The sequence below is a fragment of the Papaver somniferum genome, chromosome 3, assembly GCF_003573695.1.
Source record: "Papaver somniferum cultivar HN1 chromosome 3, ASM357369v1, whole genome shotgun sequence".
Lineage (NCBI taxonomy): Eukaryota > Viridiplantae > Streptophyta > Magnoliopsida > Ranunculales > Papaveraceae > Papaver > Papaver somniferum.
In genome coordinates, this window is record NC_039360.1 from 201,008,958 (window position 1) to 201,022,758 (window position 13,801).

The 13,801-nt window shown below is 36.0% G+C and overlaps 1 protein-coding gene across 1 annotated transcript; it reads left to right on the forward strand.

Moving 5' to 3' along the window:
* Positions 1-517: 517 nt before the first annotated feature.
* Positions 518-5,695, forward strand: LOC113358420 (auxin response factor 9-like). The gene is made up of 14 exons (XM_026601982.1): positions 518-1,281; positions 1,517-1,623; positions 1,727-1,822; positions 1,908-1,970; positions 2,066-2,215; positions 2,324-2,408; positions 2,621-2,711; positions 2,809-2,973; positions 3,093-3,206; positions 3,290-3,362; positions 3,436-3,592; positions 3,686-4,314; positions 4,578-4,765; positions 4,884-5,695. Exons 1-14 carry the CDS (start codon positions 1,215-1,217, stop codon positions 5,020-5,022), a joined length of 2,124 nt encoding a protein of 707 aa, XP_026457767.1. The 5' UTR covers positions 518-1,214; the 3' UTR covers positions 5,023-5,695.
* The last annotated feature ends 8,106 nt before the right edge of the window (positions 5,696-13,801 follow it).

Below are 13,801 nucleotides of genomic sequence, written 5' to 3' on the forward strand. Positions count from 1 at the left end.
GCAAGGTTAATTTTCAACACGATGGATGATGGTGGTGTATAGACAGACTTGGAGGACGGTAATACGCGTGGAAGACGAGGGTTTCAGGTATGTAGACTAATAACCCTCCTCCTTTATTTCATATTTTTATTTTCCTTACAACTCAATCAGAGAACACGTAAATGCAACCGGGACTGAGTGCAAGTAGGGGGGAATCCCCTTGTAGCGCTGCAGTAAGGTGGAATGGTGAAGGGGAAAACACCATGTTTTCTGCAACCGGGACTGAGTGTAAGTATACCCGCATTAATGGTCGAGAATTCGTAATCCCATTACCACGGGGACTACCCACACTTAATCCAAAAACATTAACAACAGCGGCGCGGGTAGCGTCAAGTATTTCTGCTCGTCGTAGTGCAAGTTGTGCGAGGCTCGGACAGACCGGCATAAAACCCATGTACAATTCTTAGGAGATTTTTCTCTAATCGGTCCGGTACTTGCTACTGGAAATAACTTCAGATTTCGGATGATGGTGTTGTATTCTTGGAATACAAGAATTTTAGAAGTAAAAGTACCGTATCCATCGTGGTTTTCATCGCGGTTTATCGAAAAAATAGTTCAGTAGTGTGTAAATAAGAGTATGATCCTCTCATTGATTTATCGGGAAAGATAAACTATGGTTAAGTTTAAAAAAAAAATGAGAGAAAGTAATAAAATATGAGAAAGGGAAATGGGAAGTATAATTGTAATACGAGGTGTGTGGTGTGGTGTGGTGTAAGAAAGCGGTTTGGGGATTTGATAACGGCGTTTTTCCTGGTTTTCTGGCGGGAGAGATTAAGAAGAGACTACTACTACTGTATCTACTGCTTATTACTGTCATCAAGATAGAGAGATAAAAGTGGTATTTATGGAAGAGGTATTGAAAGTGGTTTTAGACTTTTAGGAAAGAAGATAAGTGGTTTTGTAACTGAAAAATAAAGGAAGAGCTTAAGACAAATAAGAGGTTATTTTGTTCTTTTTCTCTTGATTGCGATCGTAAGATAAGAAGAAGTAAAAAGAACATTTATGATAGCGGTTTTAGTTTTTAATTTTGGATGATGAGGATTTAAGGTGAGAATGAGGTTGATTAGGGTTATACTTTTAATAAAACGAATCGGTTTTGTGAAAATGAAGAGTTTAGAGCTTTGATTTTCTTTAATTGGACGCTTGAGTTTAAGAAATAGAAGATTTGGGTAGCAATGGCGGGTGTTGATAATCATAGAGGTTCTCAGCAGCACAATTTCTCTGGTGGTAAAACTGATGCAGGTGAAATGACTGTTTGATTTTTTGCTTCTTAAAAACTATGTAAATTTTTCTGTTCTCTGAGTTTTTATTTTGATGAGATCAGAATTTTGAATTTTGTGTTCTGATTTGATGCATGAATCTAATTTAACTTCATGCTTTTTTTTTAAATAAAAAAAGATTGAGTGTGTTGTTAGTTTGCATACTTTTGTTTTCGATTCTCAGGTTTTCTTGATTCTTTTTGATGGGGGATTTACAGATGAAGATCTGTATACCGAGCTATGGAAAGTTTGTGCTGGTCCTCTTGTGGATGTTCCACAAGAAGGAGAGAGAGTTTATTACTTCCCTCAAGGTCACATGGAGCAAGTATGTTTTTTTTTTCTTTTATTTTTTGGGTGTGTTCTCTATTATTTTTGTTTTTACAAATTTGCTTTTTCTTGTTTATTTTCCGTTGATGTTGATTTTGTAGTTAGAAGCTTCAATGAACCGAGAATTGAACCAAAGGATTCCGTTATTTAATCTTCCATCGAAGATCCTTTGTCGTGTAATCAACAGACAACTGATGGTAAATATTTCTTCTCATCTGCATTTGCTTTTCTTTCTCAACTTTCAAGTTGCTGAAAAAACTAACTGGTTTTTGATTTCAATAGGCTGAGCAAGAAACTGATGAAGCTTATGCGCAAATTACTTTACTGCCTTTGCCTGGCCATGATGTAAGGATTTGCTTACTTATCTTTCAACTTTAACTAAATTAATTTTAAGAGGTGAACATACTATTGAACCCATTTTTGTTTCATTATAATTGCAGGATGAGCCTACTAGTCCTGATCCATGTGTAGGGGAAAATCCTAAACCCATTGTTCAATCGTTCTGCAAAATATTAACAGCCTCTGATACGAGTACGCATGGTGGATTCTCTGTTCTTCGGAAACACGCTAATGAGTGCCTTCCAGCCTTGGTAAAGTTATCACTTTACACTGACTAAAACATATTGAGCCCTTTGGATTTCTCTGTAGTCCTCCGGTTCTTATTGCCCCTCCATGTGTTTTGGTTATCCTTAAATCAGGACATGGCTCAAGCAACACCAACCCAAGAATTGGCTGCCAAGGATCTTCATGGGTATGAGTGGCGATTTAAGCATATCTTCAGAGGTAGATCACATTTTCTAATTGTTTTCATTCTTCACCAATATACTGCATGATAAAATCTTAGTTGTCCAGTTCACGCCTAACATGTTGATGCCTAATTGAACCTCAGTGTCTTGCTTGTGGTATTGCGAATTATTCAGATAATAACTTGTAGAAGGGTGTTCAAACTAGTCTACGTTGTCATAAAGTTTCTATCATTTGAATGAAATGTACAGGTCAACCTCGTAGGCATTTGCTTACAACCGGTTGGAGTACGTTTGTCACTTCTAAGAGATTGGTTGCGGGAGATGCTTTTGTCTTCTTGAGGTGCGGAAGCTGTAGCAGTTTTGGTTGTTGATTTTGTTTTCATTTTTCCCGTTTAAGGAATTTAAGGTGTAGATAGTAACAAAGTATGCATGTGTAGGGGAGAGAGTGGAGAATTGCGTGTAGGAGTTAGACGTCTTGCTCGCCAACAAAGCACCATGCCGACATCTGTGATTTCCAGCCAGAGCATGCATCTCGGAGTCCTTGCTACAGCATCTCATGCTGTAGCAACAGAAACCTTTTTTATTGTTTACTATAAACCAAGGTTTGAAATATTTCTTATATGAGTTATATCCTTCTTAACGAGCTACATGGAAGACTTTTATTACATTTATTTGTCATATTGGATCCTATCAATTTTATTGATTTCATGGTGTTGATCAGGACAAGTCAGTTCATTGTTAGCTTAAACAAGTACTTGGAGGCTGTGAATAATAAATTTTCTGTTGGGATGAGGTTCAAGATGAGATTTGAAGGAGAAGATTCTCCGGAAAGAAGGTATGGATGACTGTCGGTGTTGTTTGGTGTGATTATTTTGTCTCTTCTCTTACTGCATATTTGTGTGCATCTCATCGGGTCAGGTTTACTGGTACAATAATTGGGGTTGGAGACATTTCTCCTCAGTGGAAAGATTCTAAATGGAGATCATTAAAAGTTAGTCTCTTCCTCCCTTACTCCCCGTGCAACTTTACTTGGTATCTGATGTTTCTTGTATTCTCAAATTCAGGTTCAATGGGATGAGACGGCTCCCATTCAAAGACCAGATAGAGTTTCACCATGGGAGATCTATCCCTTTGTTCCAACTGCACCTCCTCCAAACTTAATTCAGCCTGCAACAATAATAAGCAAAAGATCCCGAACATCTGTTGATCTCCCAGTACTCGGTAGAACTCAAAATACTGATCTCAATCTCTGGTGTATCTAACATGCTGTTTGCATACATTTAACTATCCCCCTTTCCGTTTCCTCAAGTGTAGATATTACTGGTTCCATATCTTCAACTTTTTGGTATCCCGGGTCCACCCAGACCCATGAAGCAACTATATTCACTGGGTCAGAAGTTCAGAACAACGAAACCCAAGTTCTCCGGTCTGCTGTGCAGAAGGAAATGAAGGGCAATGGTAACAGCAGCAACAGTTTTAACTCAAGGGCAAGGCAAGAAGATGGATGGGCGACGTCACCACTTGGAAATGTTTCCTTGAGTTTATTTCAAGATTCAGGGAAAGTTAGTAATTCACTTGATAAGTGGCCAGCTCTTTCCAGTTATTCAATGCAAGATAAATTATCCAAGCACAACAATTGCCATATGCAAGATATCATGGAGAAGGCAAAGATACCTTCAACCCCTAGTGGGTGCCGATTGTTTGGGATTGAATTGGTCAATTACTCAAGTAACCCAGTCTCCGCCGAGAAGGTTTCTGCAAACCTTACTGCTAGCATTGAGGCGACTCCACCCACCACTCTATCTGAAGCTGATTCTGAGCAGCTCTCTGGGCTTTCGAAGAATTCTAAGGATTCCAAGGAACTGAAACCAATTTTATTACAGACTTCACCAAATGAAATACAGAGTAAGGGCGGCTCTACTACTATGAGAAGTCGAACTAAGGTATGAGATCAAACAACCGAGTTTCAGCTGGTTTCAGTTATGGAGTAGAAAACCGTAAACCTTGGTGCCAATCAAGGGTGACAATCCAAGTAAACCCCTTCAAAACCGATAATTCTGTCTGTCTCAACCCTTTAGTGGTCGAAATTGAGACGGGTGGATCTCGGAGAAGGAAGGAGTAGTTCGCATTATGGGTTTGTTAAAACAGTCATATCGAGTATAAAACCATGATATAACCTTTTTTTTTTCTTCTTCTGCCTGAGTAGGTACACATGCAAGGTATTGCTGTCGGTCGTGCGGTTGACTTAACTATTTTGAAAGGATACGATGACCTATTAAATGAGTTGGAGAAGATGTTTGAAATAAAAGGAGAGCTTTGTCCTCGAAATAAATGGGAGGTTGCTTTCACTGATGATGATGGGGATATGATGCGGGTCGGAGATGATCATTGGCTGTAAGTATACTTATAACCTGAATATTATCCAAATTGTCATATTCAAATAGATACGTTCTCTCTTTCTATCCCTCCAGACATTTTGATTCGCTTGTAATTTGATAATGGTTTCTTGCAGGGATTTTTGTAAGATCGTGAAGAAGATCTTTATCTATTCTAACCAAGACGTGAAGAAGGTTCCCGAAGTGTCACCATCTTTGGAGGGTGCCAATAATGCTATAAGAGTAGATTCAGAACTTAAGCCTGAACAAGTATAAAGACTTTAGTAGGTGGCATTTCTTTTCTTTTCATGTTGCAAAGGAGGGTTTAACTGGTGCAGAAAAAGGACTGGCCATAGCCGATATGGCTTATTATTAGCTCAATCTTTTTAGAGCTTGTATTTAGGGAAGAAAAAAAGTGGGGGATAACAATTAATTTGGGTGCTAAAGGAAACTAGGCACATCGTTCAGGGGAAACAACAAGATTAGGATTGAAGAAAAAAATGTCAATATATATGGGGGTGGTGGGTTCTTTTTTTGTCGACTTTCTTTTTTCTTGAGAGAAGTGTAAATATGGCGTGCTTTTGGCATTGGTCCTTTATAGTGAGTGCTTTGCTTATACTTTCCTCTCTCTATCCAACAATTTGTTTTGAAGGATTACATTACATCCTTCCAAAGAGGATTTATTGGGATGATTAGGAATCTTTGGATATTGTATTAGGAAACAAAAGATAGTTAAGTAGTGGGTGAGATCATTGGACTAATTGATTAAAAAAAAAAGATCAGTTGCAGTTGGTTGTCTATGGATTCTATGTAGTTAAGTTGATGTAGTTTATTTTTACTTTATTTTTGTTTAATTGGGTGCCAGTGGTTGTTGTGCTTCTTCACTTTATGATTGTATAAAGAACCTAATGTTGAACTTTATAGAGCGGGGTCACTTGTTTGAGAACAATGAGAAGTATTTTTCGTTTCTGCTTGTTTTAAGGTCTACTCTAGATGTTTAGTCGCCCTGTGCTTTTTGGGATCTGTACTCTGTTGTCTACTTTTTGGCCGAAAAAGGATGTGTGCAAATCACTTGAAATGACGGAAGTTATCGGAAAATTTTGGTCAAAAAAAACGGAAAACTCGCAATTAACATGGGACAGTTAATCCAGAGATTCCAGACCATTAACATGGGCCAGCTTATGCCACGTAATCACGTATGGTCCAAAATCTGGACCAGCCTCTATTATTCCGGCTGCAACAAGGTCGAAAAACGATGCTGCTACACTTCTTCGGTTGCCTTCCACGATTAGGTAGTATAGATCTTGGCCTTTGATTTCTTGGATTGGGATTAACAGAGGTTTTTTTTGTGTGGCATTAGACCATTATTTGCATGGCACCTAATGGTAAAAACAGTGGTGGAAAGGAGTGGCGAATATTATTTTCGGTCGGGAAAAAACTAAACAAGAGAAAACGTACGATGGTGATGGCGAGCAGGCGCGATCACTATTGAGGAAAAAGAAAACTATTGTGAGGTAAACTCCCTAATTATCATTTAGACAGGGATGCTCCCTCAATCATTTTAGGTACTCGATACGGATATCAATATTTTCACTCGGAAGTATCGAATAATATTTGATCGGAAAATATAACAAATGTAATTAATTATAAATTATTCTGTTTTTAAATTATAAAAATTAATTATACTCCCTCCGTCCCATTATTAATTGACCTAGTTTATAACTAAATTAATAATGGGCGGAAGGAGTATATAACAAACAAGAAATAACCTATGCTGTAACGGCACGGTATAAAACAAAATAATTTTTGATCATAATAATTTAAATAAATGCTACATACAATGATAAGACTTATTTTGATTAAAAAAATGACTTTTTTTGATCCATGAGAACTTGTAGCTATGAAATCTTACATACTTGTCAATTAAATAATTATAAATTCGGTTACACTTGTAACTGATTAAAATAAAAAAATTTGATTAAAAAAAATAATTTTTTAGTCGATCCACAAATATTTGTGGTCTTTGATGCTGATTTGTGATGTTTTCAGATCATTATGCTGAATCTTTATTGGATGAGCAATAAATGTAATTACATCTTACTAGAAATTCTTCTTCGATCTGGCATTATCGTCTTGTGTTCGTTATCCATATGCTATGCTGATTCCATCCATGTATTATCCCAGGTCATCTTCACTACAAGGTTTCGGCGAAGCCTCAAACCCGTTCTCCCATTCTGTTCACGAATCATCAATAGTTTCGCGTACATGTGATGCATGAAATATGTCTTTTCCTTCATTTTCCTCCTCAAAAGAACATCGATATTCACTCGTCGACATTGTCATCTCAATTCTGTACGATATTCTTCAGCAGACTCGATAAGTTTTGTTATCCCTTTGTCATCTTTAAATTTAGACATCCCCAAAGGGTGTCCACGTCTAAATTCTGGCAAGAGAACCATTCGTTTCGTCTCATCTTGGTTCACGGATTCCAAGTTTTTGTACGTCTCATTGTTCATTGCAAAGTCTGGGTCGTATAGTTGTCGTCGCCTCGGTTTCTTATTTGATCTCTCCTGACTTTTTCCCCTCATCTTGGACATTTGGTTTGTCTGAGTTTCCGAACTTCCACTGCACTCCATTGGTTTTTCTAATAATGTGTTAATCATAAAGCTTATGTTTCTTATGCATGCATACTAACAATATGGAAATTTCTTTCTTATGTGGGTAAGTATTTCAATGAAATAAATTGTGATGGTAAATTAGTGATTATAGGTGGATAATAGGTGTATGTAGGGAGGACAATTAGGGGGATGATGAGTATTATCAGGTGAAATAAACCGGTAGTGGAGATGAATATCAAATGTGTTAGATCGTGTTCAATGCATTACTTTTATCATTAAGTCTACTCTGCCTGCTTTCAACCATAAATATATGACCATATATGTCTACGGTCTACTTAAAATAGGAAAGTGCGAGCTGTATAAACCTTAATTATGCAATGTACGTCCTAAATTTTAGCCTTAATTATGATGCCCCTGTTTGTAACGTTTCTTGGTGGAGTAAGTTCTGAACAGTATAACAGCGAAATCGCCGAATGACCGATCATTTAGAGAAATTAAAACAGTTAAACGTAGTGAATCGGGTTTCTTTTCGTTTAATGGTGCCGAGAATGATGAAGTTATTGCTTATAGCCTTAAATCTACTGAATCTCTAAATCTTCTCCATACCAATAACACTAAATCAAGAGTTGAAAAGCTAGAGGTGAATCATGATAATAAAGAAGAATTTGGTGATAGTGATGGGTCAGTAATTGAAGGTTTAGATGGTGATGCTTAATCGTGTTGTTATGCAAGAAAAGACAATCATGATCAAGAAAATAAAAAAATAAATTTAATATATACAAAGGACAAACGAAACCACCCAAAAAGTCAAGGAGGTTCGTGAAGAGATTGAAGTTCAAGTGTCAGTGTAGTTTTCAAAAGGAATGCTATTCCAAGCAAGATTGTTGTCCCATTTGCAAGGAGCAAAGAATGCAAGCTTGCAGCCTTCATGGCTTCAAAATGTCAATTTTTTTTCCAATTAAAACTAAAATTAGGCCTATGATTGAAGTGAAAATTTTTGGTGATCGTTATTTGGGTAGATCTCAATTGTAGGTATTTATTTTTATTTTTCGATTGTTTCCAAAAAAAAAGAAATCAAAATGAATTTTCTGTATTTTTAACATAATGTTTATTGTTCTTTGCAGGTTAATTAAGGACGTTTAAGTTGTTTAACACAAAAATAAGAGTTTTACATGTCGTAACAACAAATGTTCAAATGTTATTTGTTGTTGGTTGATGAATGTGGACTAATTCGATTTTAAAAAGATATGAGTCAAATTTTTTTGTTTTTATTTTTGAATAAAACACGAGTGCAAAAATATGAGTGTTACATAGTTGTAGCATTTAATTGATAAGGATTTTTTTGTTGGCACATTAGTTTTTTTAACTGGTGAGGAACTAATTATGAAAGTTATCAATGCATATATCCAAAATTGAAGGAGGTTATAAATCTTACATTTGTCAGATATCCTTGGATGGAAAGAGACTGTGATGGTCATATACAACATTTTCTCTCAAAATATTATACGGTCGTCCAAGGCTCATAAATCCCTTCTGTTTTGTGTTATAGAAAGAATTATGTAACATCACGTAAAAAAAATGTAATTTTATTAAGAATCTTAGTTACTTTTGGGAAAATGTAAAAGAAATGAGAAATTAGATATAACAAATAAGTTATGGAAAATTGGATATATTCCCAAAAACCACTAAAGTGTGGTTGTTGAGGACATACAAAAGTTTGGGTTAAGTCAAATGGATACTAAAGCCAAGCAGGTAGGGAAATCCCTTCCCTGTCCCCTAAATATGGGGAAGGGATATGGGTCACAAGGCAACCTCGCTACGGTGTGCTTTTATTCCTTTTCTACTTCGCACAAAAATTCAGTTTCCGTGTGAATAGTGCCAAATCAATACTCCGTATCCGTGTAAAGTAAAATCGTTGACTTGACCAAAACGGAGACTGAGTATCCGTTTCAGGAGCATAAGTATCCAATACACGGACGAATTTCCCATTTCTCCTTCTTCACTTTTTTTTTCCTCTCTCAAAACCCTTCCAAACACTTTCATCCCCCTTTTGATTTTCATAATGATTCATTGCGATTTGTTGGTTGAAATTAAAAGGGTTGGATCCTTACTCCAAGGTGAATCAAATCCATTTTCCAATTTCGAATTTCATCCACAAAATCATCAAAGGTTTTTTTTTTTTGCTTGGTAATATAATTTTATTAGAACCAAAGATAATAACCAAAGTTTACAAAAACAAGCCCATTATATTTGGGCTTAAAACAAAAACAAGAAAAAAAATCCCATTAATATTTAACAAGTTTTGTAGTAAGGTTTCTCTGGGATTTCCATTGTACTCATGAAGTCAGGTCTTGAAGTATAACTCCTTCTTTCTTCTTTTGCTAGATTGACTCCTCTCTTTGCCATTGAGTCTGCTGAGAAGTTTATCTCCCTATAGCTATGAGAGAAATACCATTCTTGAAGAGAGGTTTTAATTTTGTTCCATCTTGTCATACTCCACCAAGGAACTGTTTGTGACTGAAATGCTTTCATTGCTGCTTGAGAATCAGTTTGGAAACAAACTTCGCAGAAATTGTTATTAACAGCCCACTCACCTGCACATAAAACTGCAAAGATTTCTGCCATAAAGTTAGTAGATATCCCCAGTCCTACAGACATTTCATATAGATACTCTTCATCCCATTTTCTGCATACAACCCCATATCCTGCATCACCGGGATTGCCTCTTGAAGCACCATCACATCATATCAATATGAATGGATCAGCTGGCAGATGGAAAGTATATCTCTATTATTCTTGTTATCCTCACTTTTCTACAGTTAAGCTTAAATGTTTTCAAAATCTGCAGATCATAAGTTGAGTTCCACATGTTCCCAGACACTCTTACTTCACATTCTTTTGTAAAGTGGATAATCCTTTGCTTTATAGAGTCTACTCTAATTTCCTCTTCCTCATAGACTATTTTATTTATTAAGAACCATATCTCTTTCAGTGTAATCAGAGATGCCACTTTCCATAGTTCTTTTATAGCTGGACTTTTGTGCTTTGCTAATTGAAGTATTTCCTCCATGATTTAGGATTAGTGAATTTGAAGATTCCTCCCAGCCAACTCCAAATTATTTCACTGAAGTCACAATGCCAAAGAATGTGATCCAAATTTTCCTCCTCTTTTCTGCAGAATGGGCATCTTGATGCTAGTTGAAATTTTTTCTTCTTCATTTTTCATCTGAAGGTATAACACCTCTCACTAGTTTCCAGACGTTACCCGATATATTGGGGTGAATACTTTTGTGCCATACTGCTTTTGTCCACTGAACAGTCTGAAATTTTTTCCTTATGTATTCTGAAGCTGATGCAACAGTAAACTTACCAGTTGATGTAGAACTCCATATTCTTCTATCTTCTTTGTTCTCTAAAACTGGTAGTTCTGCAGGTTCAAAGAATTCAAGAAAGCTTGCTGGAATTTTCCATACTCCATTTCTTATCAGCTCTCCCACTTTCATTGTTGGGTTTTGTAACATAATGGAGTTTTCAGGAATATATCTTTTAGAGGTTTATCTTTTACCCAGCTATCATTCAAAACTGAAATGTTGCTTCCATCTCCCACTAACCATCTTGTATGGTCTGCAACATCAGCAACAACCCATTTAATCCCATGCCATATTGAGGACTTTTTATAGTATTCAATCCAATTGCCATTTTTGTCTTGGAATTTGCCTTGAAATAATTTAGCCCATTCATCCTTTCCATTTTGAATCTTCCAACACAGCTTCATAAGCATTGCTTTATTTATCACTTCTAGCTATCCGATACCCAAACCACCTTCTGCTAATGGAGAGCAAGTTTTCTCCCATTTTAAAGTTACTGTCTTTCTCACTGATGGATCTCCAGACCATAAAAAGTTTCTTATTATTTTCTCGTTTTCTTTTAAAACTTTTTTTGTCCATTTGTACACTCACATATTGAAGATAGGTATGCTACATAACACAAACTTCACAAGCACCAATCTTTCTTGAAATGAGAGCATTTTCTCCTTCCAACCAGCTAAATTTTCTTGAAGCATTTCAACACACTCCCATACATGGTTTGATTTTATCAATCCTGGCATTAACATAACTCCTAGATATTTATCAGGGAAACTAGCTAGATCCATACACAGTCTGCAGCTAATTAATTTTTTCTTGTTATGCTTGTACCTCCCACAAAGCATTTACTCTTTGAAAAGTTAATTTGTTGACCTGATGCTTTCTGATATTCATCCAGAATCAATAGTAATCTTCTCAAGTTCCTTCTATCTTCATTACAAAAAAGAAATATATCATCTGCAAACATGATATGAGTTGGGTGCACTTCATTTCTATGTACCATGGGAAGTAAATCACCTTTCATCACCATTGAAGTTAACTTTCTACTTAAAACATCTTCAGCCATAACAAAGAGAAGAGGAGAGAGAGGTTCTCCCTGTCTTGATCCCCTGCTAACATTGAAAAATACAAAAAAAATCATCAAAGGTGAGTGATCCTAATTTTTTTTTTCTTTTTTGTTTTTTTATGAAATTTTTGATATTAGGTTGGTTAGGTATGTAGTATGCAATTCAATAACAAAACTAAAACACAGATTTGGTGAAAAACCCATGATTATGATTTATTGTGTGATATATCACTTGATTTATCAGTCAATTCCACCATTTGACATATAAGACATTTCCACAAACGTTTTTCATATGTTTTCTTTGCTACAAAACTGTGTATTTCCATAAAGAAATTACAGCCGTGGGTTTCACACGAAATTGCTTGAGTGCATTCAAACTCAACATTTCCTTTAAGTTTGAAGTTTTTGGAGAGTTCGTCAACTTTTTTTTGTTTGATTGCATCTTTTATTGCATCCGCTAACCATTGTGCTTCTCCAGGACAGTTAGCATACTCACATTCCAAATACTTTATCTTCTCCGGTATGGAATCCTTTACATTCCTAATGCCAGTGCAACCTCGTTGTGGACACTTTGAATATATCCAGGGGCATTGAAGAAGATTATGGTTATCCATGAAACATAATGGACAAACCTGTTTTGCTTCAGTACATACTATTTGTTTTCCTTTGTTGTTCGAACTGTTCGAATACATGATTTAAGGCTTATGTTTGAGAATGATTTGATTTTGTTGTTGGTGGAACAAAATAATATACGTTATTCTAGTTTTATAGGAAAATATATAGCCGTTAGGCGCAAGTTCTAAGAAATATATTCGTTGGGCGCAAGTTCTAAGAAATAGAGCAGTTGATAATTAAAGATATAATATATACCCAATAACATCCCATTTACAAGCCAAACCTTCGACCATATTCTCGTCTAGTTTTGAAAGATGGCTCAACCATATGTGAATACTATTGAGTTCACCTTAGAGTAAGATTTATCTCTTTGTCAAAAGTTGGTTTTATTTTTTCCGGCTAGGGATCACGAACGCATACAAAATGGTATTCCTAGTCAATATCATTGGCATACCATTGTTGAGAATTTCACCTCAGAAATGGGTAACCAAAATAATCGTAATACAGCTGGGTTGTTCATTCGATATGCAACAATAGGAGAATCAGTTGACGAATTCACTGCCTTAACATCGATTGTCAATCGATTTTGACTAAGGGGTGAAAGCGATGAAGAGGTCATAGCTACATCTTTCCGAGAATGACGAAGATGGAAAGGAACTGATTTTCATTACGAACCTCATTTCAGTATCATCAAGGTGATGCAAAGATTCAATCCATTCCTTTCGAGAAATCATCAACGATGTTATAATGTTAGGGAAGGGCATTGCACGCGTTAATTGAACGATCATTTGTAATTTCTAGTGTAGTTATTAATGAACAATGGTTTAATCCAATTTTTTATTATAAAACTGCTAGTATTACGTTAAACCACAACAAAAAACAGGTGATGGACACTTTAATATAACAAATATAGAATTGTACTAACTGCAGGGATTTCAATACCAAACATTTCATTTGCCTCGAAATGAATGAACGAATACCCTTTTATTTGGATAAATTCATTCATCGCGGCCTCTCTGTCGTTATTGTGATTCTTTAAACACCCCCTGAATGTCTTGCAATTGTTTATAATTGTTCGTGCTCGTCCTTGTAAAATCTGATACATTCTTCTATTGTCATTACCGTTGAAACACAACAAGAACATTCTCCAAACATGTGACAAAAAATGATCCCCAGTTTCCACTAAGGTTGTTTGACGAATCCTCATAACTCTGCAAAGACTACTATCAAATCGGTATCCTCTTTGGGTGTGTATGGCGGATTTGGAGGATGCATGGTTAGATTTTGAGAAGGAAGGAAGAAATATAAGTAGGATTGGTTTTTTTTTATAGAAAAGGAATAGAAAGTCTTTATAAAGACAAAATATGTAACGACCCTATTTTTTTTTAAAT